The 14,312-nt window shown below is 41.0% G+C and overlaps 1 protein-coding gene across 2 annotated transcripts in view; it reads right to left on the reverse strand.

Moving 5' to 3' along the window:
• LOC120854836 (lymphocyte antigen 75) overlaps window positions 1–14,312 on the reverse strand; it is a 119,485-nt gene that overhangs the window by 20,502 nt on the left and 84,671 nt on the right. Inside the window, exon 35 of one of the 2 annotated variants that reach the window (XM_040229175.1) lies at window positions 12,176–14,082. The exons of the other annotated variant lie outside the window; for it this stretch is intronic. Within the exon in view, the coding sequence (XP_040085109.1) occupies window positions 13,904–14,082 (179 nt within the window). The 3' untranslated portion in view covers window positions 12,176–13,903. Of the gene's footprint in view, window positions 1–12,175; window positions 14,083–14,312 lie in introns of those variants that run through there. 2 annotated transcript variants of the gene reach the window in all.

The raw sequence follows: 14,312 nt of genomic DNA on the forward strand, positions 1-14,312 counted from the left end.
CCCTCTCCCACTGAGTCCAAAAGTCCGCTATACACATCTGTGTCTTTTTTGCTGTCCTGCATACAAGGTCATCATTGCCATCTTTCTAAATTCCATATATATGTGTTAGTATACTGTACTGGTGTTTTTCTTTCTGGCTTACTTCACTGATGAAACTTTTAAAAGCTTGTACTTAACTCCAATAAGTTTCCAAATAGATCCTCTGCTTAAAATTATCATGTGCTAAATGAATAAGATGGTATATCTACAGGAATATTTTGCATTGCCAGCAAGTTCTAATAGAACTCTCTGTTCCCTTGTAATTAATTTTTTTAAAGAACCAGGCACAGCAGAAGAGGAAGTGATCCTTGGGACACACATGTTCTGAATGTTAACAATGGAAAGGCAAGATTGTATTTTTTTTTTCCTTATCAATAAGACCTTTGTCCTTCTCCCATTAAGATATAGGTCAGTCACTTACCTTCTACAAGGGCAACTGTGGCAGAGGGAGAAACAGGCACTGGTTATTATGTTTATTATGTATGGAGGACGATGCAGTATACTAGGCCCCTGATAACCTGGAAGGCCTGGGCTGCAAGATCTCTCTAAACCCTAAGGAAATTCAGCCACTCTGACACTCCGCCCCCTCTCAACGTCACCCAACCTAGCTTCTAAGATGTCAACCCCCATCTTCTCCCTTCAAATCCTTTCTCAGAAAAGCTGTCATGACTTTTATTCATAGAATGAGGGTGGCAGTGTTTCTCTGCACCTTTCTTATTGGGCTTTAATGGTCCATTTTCTTATCGATGCAACCTGAATATCTGCCCTCAAAATCTAAAATAATCTTAAATACTTGATATGTATCAGAAAAAAATTGTGGATGATAACTCTGTTGCAAAACTAATTTTCAACACCTAAGTGTTTAAAAGCTTTCAACACCTAAGCTTTTAAAAGCTTCTCAATGAAAGAAGTCCTGAAATAATACCTAATTATAACTTTTTCATTGGAAGAAAAACAAACACTTTTAACATTTCAAATTTTACAATCTAAAATAATATTTGCTGAAACATCACTGTACTATCCACAACGGTCAGAATAAGTCACATCAATAGATTAAAGTGACAATGCTTTGAATTCAATTATGAGATGAGCTCAAGGGCAAAAATAAAAATAATTTGAAAGAAATTGCAATCCCATGACCCGCCGCCATTCATCTAAATTTTTGTCCTTTTATTATAAGTTAGAATACAGCATAGAGACACATTTCAAAACAAAACAAAAATCCACAATACAGTGAATTTTCTGCTGTTACAGAGCTTCCTTGGTGAGGGGAGCGACAAGCAAGAAGACAAACAAGATTCATTCCGAGAGAAATGAGTGCCCTGAAGAGAAAACACAGGGATGTTATAGAGAAGGTGGAGTGTTCAGGAAAGGCCTGGGGAGAAGACATGTGAATAGAGATCTGAAGGACGTGGAAGGGTCCATGCCAAGGAATGGGGAAGAGGAGGGTGGTCTGGGCAGAAGAGTCAGAAGGTGGCTGAGTCCCGCAGAGGTCAGTGTGGATCAACAGAGTGAATGGCAGGAAGGGTGGTAAGAGGTGACATCAGGGAAGGAGGCAGAGTATTGCAGGCTATGGCAATTCAAAATTAGTAACCTAGATTCTGATCCATGGAACCACCATCAGAATGGGATTTACTCCAACATGCTTACATTCTCTTATATTCATGCTCCCCACGGGAAATCACTGACCCAAGAAACATATACGAACCCAGGTGTCCTGCGTTGCAGGCAGACACTTTACCCTCTGAGCCACCAGGGAATCTCCACTGATCATTTACTACATACAAAATGTGGTGTTCCAGAAGAACTTTTTAAAAGGGATGCCATGGCACCTAACCCACGTATCTAAAGAATGTTTTGTTCATTTGATTTTTCAAGATAATAGCTAAGTAAAACATAAGATCATTTATACTAATAAAATCCAAAATAACAAAGAACAATAATTTCCATTTCAATATTACATTTATATTTTCTGCAACACCATAGGACCTTTCCTGTTAAGATCTTGCCATTCGACAAATTCCACAATAACTTTCAAAAGCTCTTTTTACTGAGTTCTAAGCAAAATATTATTCCTGATCTTGTCTAGATAAATTGGTGAAGTATGATAATAAAACATGGACACAGGTTTTTAGCTCTGTGTTATCAACATGCATGGGAATGTGCTCAGTTACCATACACATCAACCCACATAACGTTGCACTCATGATGTTATCTAACTGCAATAATTACCCTTCATTTCGTATGAAGAGAACAAAGGGAAACCAAGATTCACAATGCCTCGAATAGGTGCTAGACATGGCGTACTCCCTGAATGCCCATGATCGCCCTATGGTCATAATCTCCATTTTAACTGAAATGCAACGAGTTAGGCAATTCAATCAAGACCACACAGTCTGTACCTAATGCCAAAACTCATGCACCTTCTAATTTAATCCTTAAAACCTCCTGAGAGAAACTGATTAATTCACAGCATTAATTTATTCAACATGCACTTCTTCAGCTCTTAAAAAGTCTATGTAACCATACTGAACTTATTAAAACAAAACAAAAAAGACAAAACTTTCCAAAGACAGTTTTGAGACAGGCTGGGACCTGAGACCCTTTGCTACAGTGCTTGCACCTGGACAAATGTCTCCTCAAGCCACAGAATACAAAGACACTATAAGAGACTAAAAATAACTGCATGCATGGGCAGCTGGGGCAAATTTTGAGCAACAAGATACAAAAAGATCAAAACCCAACTGCCACTTCTGAGCTGCCAGGAGCAAAAGCAGGTTACTGAGCCTGATCTCTGCACACACCACCACCAAGCAGGTGGGCAGCCCACCTAAGCCACTTTACTTCTCTGTCTGGGACTACGTCAGCCCCTACCCTCACCCCATTTAAGGGACCAGCTCACCCCACTTAGGGAGCAAGCAAGATCACCTATTACTTGTTTTCACTCCCCTGCGCTGCAGCTCGAGTCCCAGTAAAACTCAGCCTGAATTCCTCATCTGGTCTCACCTATTTCTATTAAGAAGTGCAAGGGCCCAGATGGGTAAATGCTTGTCCTCCACTGCTGATCAAAATAGCTTCTCTGAAGAACAGAGACATCAAAATCTAGAAATGGGCTTCTAAAGAAATTTGACAAGTATTTTTTTTTTTCTTAGTCTAACACACAAAGGCACAGAAACTCGGTTGTTCAGTCACTCCAGTCATGTCCGACTCTTCTGCGAATCCATGGGCTGAAGCACACCAGGCTTCCGTGTCCTTCACTATTTCCCAGAGTTTGCTCAAATTTATGTCCACTGAGTCTGTGATGCTACTGAACTATCTCATCCTCTGCTGCCTTCTCCTTTTGCCTTCAGTCTTTCCCAGCATCAGGGTCTTTTCTAATGAGTCGACTATTCACATCAGAGAGGCAAAGTATTGGAGCTCCAGGTTCAGCATCAGATCTTTCAATGAATATTCAGGGTTGATTTCCTTTAGGATTAACTGGTTTGATCTTGCTGTCCAAGGGACTCTCAAGAATCTTCTCCAGCACCACAGTTTGAAAGCATCAACTCTTCCGGGCTCAGGAACCCAGAGGGTGGCTTAAATAGGCGTTTAAATGTAACTGGCAAACATGAGGGTGTGCATTAAGAGGGCTTGGCAGAATCTCTAGTCCAGCCTTGTTTTGGACAAACCTGATGTGCTCAGTCTGAACAGAGTGAAACTCTCCTTTCTGCTCCTCCATAGGCAGCAGATGGCATAACTGGTCATAAATGCTGGTCGACAAAAGGTGTCAGGATAGGAGCTCTGAGTTTGTAAGCAAGTTCTGAGCTGCTTATGCTACTGCTGCCTCCAACACTGAGATCCTGTCAGCAGGCTTCCAGCAGGAATTTATAAAACAGCAGTGAAATTCAGGGGGAAAAAATACCAAACTCTTGCATAATCAATTTATTCAGACCCATGCAAGTACTCACTCTGTTTTTATTTTGCTCCTTATTTCCCAGAATTGTTCAATCAATAGTGGTTTTGGATGTAAGTCTTTCTCCAGAGTTTCCCCCAACAACATTTTTGACACCGTTACAAGAGAAACTTGTTTTTAAAAAACACAAAATATATTGAAGAGTCTATTTTCCTCGGAACTTATTTTGGAAATCACAAGTCATTTTTCAGATGAAACTTGCACAACAGCAGACTAGACTTAAAGATTTTTAAATCACACGACTTAAGTGGAATCTAAGCCTCGCCTGTTCTCTTCCCACTTCCACTCAGGGGTTATTTGGCTGAACTGTTTTCCTGTTTCAACATCTTCAACACCAACCAAATGGACAAACAACGCCGAGAGCAAAAAAGGGTCAGCTTCCTCCCACTCCCATCCCACCCCAGCTGCACGCGAGCTGGGGGAAATCGCAGTCTAACTTCCCCACTTCCCCTTTCAGCCCCAAACGGCCGTGAAACTACGCTCATCCTGGCGCTTTCATAAGTCTTTCTGCTCTCCTGTCAATTAGCCCCGTTTGGGGACCCTTGCCCGCGACTGGGGTCCGTGCTAAGGATGTGGACACGGTGGGCGATGAAGGGCGCTCTGGGGTCCCCGGAGATCCCCTCCCTGCGGGCTCTCTCCTCCCCAGGGGCGCTCTCACGGAGCCCACCGAACGCAGAGGCGGGGGGTGACGACCAGCCTCCGGAGGCGCTTGGGGTGGGCGCGCAGGCGAGCGCGACCTGCCTGTCGAGAGGCAGCCCTCGCCCGGGGAGAGGGTGGAGGGTCTGCTCAGGGCGCCCGCTCCCAGGCCGAGGAGGGGGCGCGGCCGGGGGCCAGCTTACCCGCGGCGGCGGCGGCGGCGGCGGCGGCGAGGCCCAGCAGCGGCAGCAGAAGAGCGGGAGGTGCGGCTCGTGGCATGACGGCGCTGCGGCCCGGGCGCGCGCTTCTCGGAAGTGCAGAGCCGCCGTCCGACCCCTCCCACCAGCCGCCCCGGCCGGGCCGAGAGCCCGCCCGCGCTGCCTTCCGGCCGGCGCCCCGGCTCACCGTGGTTTTTAAAACTTCATCTGAACCGAAATCGATTCAGCTTCTCAAAAACGTTTCCAAAGAATTATTTCCGTAACGCTTCTTTCTCTAAATCTTAACGTCGTACGTGTAACTTCAGTGCAATGGTCAAATCTAGTATATTAACACTGATCTAATACTGTGGGCTAATCTGCAGCCCTTATCATATTTCATCAGTTGTCCTTCTGATCATTTTTCTGTCCTAAAATCCAATCCGAGATCATACACTGCACTGCGATGTCACGTGTCCTCAGCCTCTGTACTGTGGGACAGTTCCTGTGTCCCTGCTTATCTGGAAACAAGTTTGAAGAGTACTGACCAGTCGCTGTGTTGTACAACGTCCTTTAGTTTTGGTTTGTCTGATGCTTCCTCTTGAGGGAGATTGGAAGCAGAGGATTCAGGTTATATTTCTGTGGTTTGATGGTGGTGGTGGTGGTGGTGGTTGGTTGGTGTTCGGCAAGAGTACCACAGAAGTGGCATGCCCAGCCCGGGAAGACCACGTCATTCTGTCTTATCACTGGTAATGTTAACTTTGATCACTTGGTTAAAGTGGTGTTTGTTCTTTGAACCCAATAGCCAGGAACCTTTTCAAAGGTTCTCTCAGTGGGCTGTGGCCATCAGACAACTTCTGTCATCAGCTCTTGGATGAGGGGTCTTTAAACTGTACTTGACAGCCCTTGAAAGGAATACTTTGGACTTTGATCTTGAACTTCTGGCCTCCAAAACTGTGACACAATAAATTTCTGTTGTTTAAGAAAAACAGCAGCAATCACGTTTGTTACTACACATGTGAACTACGCAACTGTCACTCGAATGGCGGGGGTCTCTGGAACCAGACAAATCAGAGTCACACAGGCTGCTTGTTTAAACTCTGACATTGCCTCATGTCGTTAGCAAAAGAGTGTTTTACAATTGAGTCTAAACTCAAGACTACAAACATAAACAACTCAATTTTAAAATTTACAAATGAGTTGAACAGATACTTCAACAAATAAGATATATAAATATAGCAAAAAGCACATGAAACCACACTCAACATCATACGTCACTAGGGAACTGCAAATTAAAACCAGATACCACTGTACACCTATGAGAATGACTTTTAAAATCCAAAACACTGACAACACCAAATGCTGAAGAAGACAGAGAACAAAATGAATTCTTATTCATTTCCAGTACCATGCAAAATGGTACAGCCACTTTGGAAGACAGTTTGGCAGCTTCTCAGAAAACTAAATATACTCCTATCGTATGATTCAGTGATCATGCTCCTTGGTATTTATCCTTGGTTGAAATGTTACATATTCACAAAAACACACATAGATATTTGAAGCAGCCAAGCTATCCTTCAGTAGGTGACTGGATAAATAGACTGTGGTGCATCCACACAATGAAATATTATTCAGCACTAGAAAGAAATGAACTATCAAACCATGGGATGAACTTAAACACATATTGCTAAGTGAAAGAAGCCTGTCTGAAAAGCCCACATACCCTATTATTTCAACTTTATATTTTGGAAAGACAAAACTGCGGTATCCGTTTTAAAAAAAAAATCAGTGGTTGTCAAGAGTTGAGGGAGGTGATAAGGGAGACATGACTAGGTGGAGCACAGAGCACTTTTAGGGCAGTAAAACTGTTCTGAGCAATACTGTAATGGTAGATACATATCATTATACATTCGTCACAACTATAGAATATACAACATAAAGAGGAATCTTCATGTAAACTCTGGACTTTAGTTAAGAATAATGTATCTAAATTGGATCAATTTTGCCAAATGTACCACACTAATGCAAGATGCTAATAATAAGAAGAAAAAGGTGGCGAGACATAAGGAGGTATGTGGGAACTCTGTACTTTCTGCTCAATGTTTATCCTAAGACTGCTCAAAAATTACAGTCTATTAAAAAAAATCAAGTCTAGTCTTTTCCATGCTATTGATTGTCCAACTAGAAATGGAGTGATTGCACTATCTGACCAAAGGGGTCTGTAAGGAGTCTCAGAATGTCAGAGGTGGTAGGGGCCATCTCTTCATTTACTGATAAAGAAACTGAGGTCCAAAGAAAGGATGTGACTTAGCCATGGGCACACAGTGAATGCCAAAAATTGAACCAGAGCCCAGGTCTTCTGCTGGACTCTCCCAACCTCTCCAGGTTCAGCCTCTTTGCCAAAGTATCAAGGACTTGCTCAACTGATTTATTTCCATCATTCCTCAGACTGTTTGTATACTAAACCCAAACCCAAAGCAAATCCTTTTAAATGTACACAGTGTTTAAGTATTCGAACCTCCCGATTCTGGGGACTCTCATCCTGCTAACTACGCAGGGGAAATGAACAGTCATCTGTCTGAATAAGTTATCTCCACCCCTACCTCAGGCACCAAAGCACACGGTATCAATGTGGATTTTTATTAAACTAATTTTAAAATAATTGTTAGATTTACAATAGAAGTAGCACCTTCATGAATCAATCTACTTTAGGCAAATAACCCATTTCAGCTGTCTTTTATTTTTCAGTCATTTGAACTAAAGGAAGACATATTTTCCCCACTGTTAACTCTGGTGCACACTTCCTCATTTTTTATGCTAATATAAGACAGACTACTTACCCTCTCTGCATGGGAAAATATAGTTATTTCATCAAAATCTCTCATTATGATATCCTACTTTCCAACTACATCTCATACTGTTTTTTCCTTCTCTTTCACTTATTTACTTCCTTTTTGATCTCATTCCAGACTCCAATCCCTTGACTTCATTTTACACCCAGAAGTGAGACTGCTGGATCACCTGGTAGTTCTATCTTTAATTTTTTGAGGACAGTGGCTCTATTTTCTCCTTCATATTCTCCTTTTCCTCAATTTTAGTTAAGCAGCCGAGGGCAGGTAAAAGAAATCTATTCATTTGCCTGATGGTTGTCACTACTAATATATGGCTTTTAATTTCATGCGAGCCCAGTAAGCCTCTTCTGCAGTCTTTTATTTTGTCTTGATCATTCTCCTCTCATTCATTCCCCACATAGAGTATTTCACTTTTTTATTATGCTCTTTAAGCTGAAACCCCATTCAATATTTATCTTTCTCTGAAAAAGACTTCACCTTCTACTCACTAGGAAAATAGAGGCCATCAGGTATAGATAAATATCTTCAAACACCTGTCTGCTCTCCCCTTCTCTTCCACACAGGTCATTCTCTTCTGTCCTTAGAGAGGAAGGCAAGCTTCCTCCCATCCCATCCAAACCTAGTTTTTTTAATATATGGATTTAGATCTGCCCTCTCATCCCATCTTCTTCAGATCTTCCTGTTTCTCCCCTGCATCAACTTCTCTCTGTTCATTGGTTACCAATGATGTTTTGTTTTCATTCCTCTCAGCTTCTAAACCTCCTCCCCTACCTCCTTTGGGAAGAAGTCTTCTTCACCTTTCCTTCTTCTCACTCTAGCTATGGCCCATCTCTACATCTCAAAATTTCATGTTCTCTGTTTCCTAATTTCCTTTCACTTTTCAGCTCACTGCCGTCTGGATTCTGGTGATTTTCTGCATTTCTATTGGTTAAGATCACCAATGTTTTCCTAATTCCTGGACTCCAGTTTCATCTGACTTTGCCTCTTTGTTGTTTAGCCTTTGAAACAATATTGACTTGACCCTACTTTGTATTAAGAGGGTGTTGGGGAACTTCACTGGTGGTCCAGGGGCTAAATTCTGTGCTGCCAATGCAGGGGACCTGGGCTTGACCCTTGGTCAGGGAACTAGATCCCACATGCCACAACCAAGAGTTTGCATGCTGCAACTAAAGATACCGTGAAGCCAAATAAAATAAAAAATCAATATTAAAATAGAGAAAAAACAAAAAAAAACCATTTTTTTAAAAGAGTGGGCATATGGCCAGGAAACCAAAACCCTAGGGCTACTCAGGACTGACTTCAACCCCTTAAAGGTTCCTGGAGAAGGTCCCAGGCTGGGCTTTGCTGAGCTCCCTTTTGACCTAAAGTACTTCAGGTCAGTTCAGTCACTCAGTCATGTCTTCGGTGCTCAGCTTTCTTCACAGTCCAACTCTCACATCCATACATGATCACAGGAAAAACCATAGCCTTGAGCAGACGGACCTTAGACGGCAAAGTAATGTCTCTGCTTACTTTGCCAACTAAGGTACTTAGGACGACATAAATGGAGACCAAAATAGAAGGGGAGTCCTCCTCTGTAACTCTCAGCTTCCCTAGGTTCAGGAACGGGAAAGATGGGGTGAAGGGGAAAGGCTGATGAGGAAGACCAGTGAAGAACCTCGTGCAGATAATCCAGAAAGAAAAGAGGATAAAGTTCTGAATTAAAGACAATTGGCAATGAATATGACCAGTCCATGAGAAGAGTGGGGAAAAACTGACAGAGTTGCTGGATTAGAGAGATGAAAAAGAGAGGATTTAAGGATGAATACTGAGTTTCTATCCTGGGAAACAAGGGGTATGCTCTCTTCATATTAATACAAAGAGAATATAAAATAATTGCTTGGGAGAATGGAAAAAAAGCCTCTCAGATTCTGCTTGGGCACAACTGATTAAGTTAGCTTGGCCAAAAGGAGAAATAGATGTATACTAAATCTGTTGAGATATAATAGTGTGAGAATGTTTTAATTTAGAATATAAAGGAAATTAGAGTTTACTGTACAGATCATTCCCATCTCTTTCAGAATTTTCCACAGTTTATTGTGATCCACACAGTCAAAGGCTTTGGCATAGTCAATAAAGCAGAAATAGATGTTTTTCTGGAACTCTCTTGCTTTTTCAATGATCCAGCGGATGTTGGCAATTTGATCTCTGGTTCCTCTGCCTTTTCTAAAACCAGCTTGAACATCTGGAAGTTCACGGTTCATGTATTGCTGAAGCCTGGCTTGGAGAATTTTGAGCATTACTTTACTAGCATGTGAGATGAGTGCAATTGTGCAGTAGTTTGAGCATTCTTTGGCATTGCCTTTCTTTGGGATTGGAATGAAAACTGACCTGTTCCAGTCCTGTGGCCACTGCTGAGTTTTCCAAATTTGCTGGCATATTGAGTGCAGCACTTCCACTGCATCATCTTCCAGGATTTGAAATAGCTCAACTGGAATTCCGTCACCTCCACTAGCTTTGTTCATAGTGATGCTTTCTAAGGTCCAGTTGACTTCGCATTCCAGAATGTCTGGCTTTAGGTGAAAGAGATGGGAATACCAGACCACCAGACCTGCCTCTTGAGAAACCTATATGCACGTCAGGAAGCAACAGTTAGAACTGGACATGGAAAAACAGACTGGTTCCAAATAGGAAAAGGAGTACGTCAAGGCTGTATATTGTCACCCTGCTTATTTAACTTATATGCAGCGTACATCATGAGAAACGCTGGACTGGAAGAAGCACAAGCTGGAGTCAAGATTGCTGGGAGAAATCTCAATAACCTCAGATATGCAGATGACACCACCCTTATGGCAGAAAGTGAAGAGGAACTAAAAAGCCTCTTGATGAAAGTGAAAGTGAAGAGTGAAAAAGTTGGCTTAAAGCTCAACATTCAGAAAACGAAGATCATGGCATCTGGTCGCATCACTTCATGGGAAATAGATGGGGAAACAGTGGAAACAGTGTGTCAGACTATTTTGGGGGGCTCCAAAATCACTGCAGATGGTGACTGCAGCCATGAAATTAAAAGACGCTTACTCCTTGGAAGAAAAGTTATGACCAACCTAGATAGCATATTCAAAAGCAGAGATGTTACTTTGCCAACAAAGGTCCATCTAGTCAAGGCTATGGTTTTTCCAGTGGTCATGTATGGATGTGAGAGTTGGACTGTGAAGAAAGCTGAGCACCGAAGAATTGATGCTTTTGAACTGTGTTGGAGAAGACTCTTGAGAGTCCCTTGGACTGCAAGGAGATCCAACCAGTCCATTCTAAAGGAGATCAGTCTTGGGTGTTCATTGGAAGGACTGATGCTGAAGCTGAAACTCCAATACTTTGAACACCTCATGCGAAGAGTTGACTCATTGGAAAAGCCCCTGATGCTGGGAAGGATTGAGGGCAGGAGGAGGAGGGGATGACAGGGGATGAGATGGCTGGATGGCATCACTGATTCGATGGACATGAGTCTGAGTGAACTCCGAGAGTTGGTGATGGACAGGGAGGCCTGGTGTGCTTCGATTCATGGGGTCACAAAGAGTCGGACACGACTGAGCGACTGAACTGAACTGTACAGATCATGAGGTCTAGTTTTTTTTTAATGTCTTTGACAATCTAGAGGGGTGGGATGATGTTGAGGTTGGTAGGGAGGTTCAAGACAGAGGGGACATATGTATACTTATGGTTGATTCACATTGTTGTATGGCAGAAACAAACAGAACATTGTAAAGCAATTATCCTCAATTGAAAATAATAAAGTCTTTGAGATATAGTTAAAATTTGTCTTTTTAGGTAAAAAGTTGTTGAACTTAATAGTTAAAATTTGTCTTTTTAGGTGAGTCAGTGAGCAATCAGGTCTTTGTTTCTCCAAGAGGCTTTTAGGATTAAATGAACCAAAGAGAAAGAAACCTGAATCTCTGGCTTTCCCTAGCATCAGTTCAGCAGCGAGTCAGGACTGGGGTTTCCCACACTGCAGCAAACATTCGCAGGGCAGATGTTCCAGGTAATGAAACATCCTGCCCTGGGATTGGGGAAGGGAGAATACTGTCAGAGGGTATTTATTGGTCACTTCCAAACTCGTCCTCTATACCTGATCATCTGTTATTTCAGGTGCATCGTTCTGAAAGATCAGTTTTGTCAGACCACATGTGGGGGTTGGATTAGTTAGGAAGATTGGAAAAGGCTGTCTTCAGTTCTTCTGAGAAAGGGAACACAATATGGGCAGCTCTGTTCATGGTAAGAAGGACCTTCATAGAGATTGTTCAGTGGGAGTTAGAAATATGAACCTGAAACTAGATGTTTGAATTAATGACTTAGAAGTGGTTGATGAATGCTGTGGGGTGGGAGGCGGTGTGCAGGATCTCCTGAGGGAGGCAAACAGAGTGAGAAGCAAGTGTATTATAGGTGGGACCCCTGCTGACCCAGTAGTCAGAAGAAACACTGGGTCAGAGGAACCCAAAAAGCAGCCTAAAATCAAACACTCAGAGATGTACAAATGATTATATTTATTCTTTTAAAAGTACACACAAGATCTTGATGCCTTGCTTTACACATTTTTCTTGTCATGCTATATGTGTAACATAATAAAGCCCAATCTAGAAACTTATTTTTCAAAACAGAAAACAAATACTTTTACATAAGATCAACAACAGTTTTACCTAAATAATAAAAAAAAATGATTTTATTATGGCATCACTACTGGACTTCCCTGGTGGCTCAGATGGTAAAGCGTCGTTTGCCTACAACGTGGGAGACCTGGATTCAATCCCTGGGTTGGGAAGATCTCCTGGAGAAGGAAATGGCAACTCACTCCAATATTCTTGCCTGGAAAATCCCATGGATGGAGGAGCCTGGTAGGCTACAGTTCATGGGGTCACAAAGAGTTGGACACGACTGAGCGACTTCACTCACTCACTATATATACCTGTACTTGTTGCATCAAATTTGTTCAGTTCATTGAAAAAAGTCTTAACAACTAAAATTGTACAGATAATAGAGGAAGAGAATTTAATAAATTCAGTATAAAATAGTTCAGGACAACCATACTACAGCATGTTAGACCACTAAAATTGTCTTAGAAAGTTATTTACAACATTATCATAATATAAACACTAAATTTTAAAATAAATCTGTGGATTTTCTACAAAAATAAAGTACAAATGTCAATATAAGTTAAACACTCAATAAAACATTAACAATATCCAGTAGAAGCTATTATTAAGACTATATTCTAGGTGGTAAAATTCAAAACAATAACCATAAAACCGTGTTTCCTAAACCATTCACATTTTAGTAGTAATCACAAGATTTAGAGTTTCATTGTAAAATTCATTTTTACAAATATACACAATTTTCACAGACCTCCTATCTCTTATGTAAAAGGGCAACAAAGAATAAAAATTTCTCAGTCAGAAGTTGCCATACTATGTTAAATATATAAACTGTGAAATTTTCAAAAAAATCTCATCCTTAGCTGATTCCCTTTAAAAAGAAAACATGTTTTATATAAAACAAAAAACACACTGCTATAAGATATCTAATCAATCTAAAAATATTTCCACACTTATAAAAACATTAAGTACTAAATATTCTTTAAAAGCCTTTGAAAAACTATGAACAGAACAAAATTATTTGCATTTCAATAATTTTGGTATGAAATATCTTTGGAACAGTATAAAAAAATCTTGCCAAGAGGCATAATTTTGCTGTCTGCATGTCTCATTGTTCAATAATTTCCCCCAAATGCTACAAATGACTACTTTTTTTTTTTTTCAAATGACTACTTTAAAACAATGTTGATATTATTTACTGTTTTGTTTTTATCTAGAGGTACTAATTTTGCATTTGGTTTAGATGTATTTAAAGTTCAATGTACATATGTGACCCAGTAATATGCCAATTTTATTTCCTAAGACATTTCGTTAAAATGCCATTCATATCCTAGTTACCAACTACATTCTTACAGAGAAAACGCACATTAAACTCATTACCCTATGAACAATTTGGACTTTAGTTCCAACTTTGGTATCTTTTCATACCATTAAGTAGTTATAAACATGGCATTTTGTGGGTTAACTGTAGATACCAGCATTATAATTAAACAAAAAGAGTACCTAATACCTCAACATTGAAACAGAGTAAATACTGACATTGGGAAAATTTTTAATGGCTCATTTTTCCTAAACCATCAGTGCAAATTAGCAAACTTCTAGAAAAGCTTAGTCATGGAAAGAAGGAAGCATAATTTCATCTTCATTCCCTCCCTGTTGATACCGAACTGAAGAGAAGCCTGACCAGTGCCAACGGTTCCTTCGGAAGAAGAGCCAGACCAGCCCGCAGGTTAGAGCTAAGATACTCAGCACAGCAAGCGTGATACCTAGTCCTCTGTAATCAGGGCCTAGACCAGAGAAAGATTTGACAGTGGAGGACAGAACAGAACAGTGACCATCACTGATTTTATATATTAGGCTTTGTGTCACATATGTGAACACTGCACAAATTAGATACAGTAAGTGCTGACTGTCTCACAGTGTCAACACAGAATTCAAACTCATCATCAAACACTTCAGTGCTTTCTGATCCAATTTAACTGTTTTCATTCAAATCCTCTTCACTCCTATAGCCATT

Source organism: Oryx dammah, unplaced genomic scaffold, assembly GCF_014754425.2.
Source record: "Oryx dammah isolate SB20612 unplaced genomic scaffold, SCBI_Odam_1.1 HiC_scaffold_27, whole genome shotgun sequence".
Classification (NCBI taxonomy): Eukaryota; Metazoa; Chordata; class Mammalia; order Artiodactyla; family Bovidae; genus Oryx; species Oryx dammah.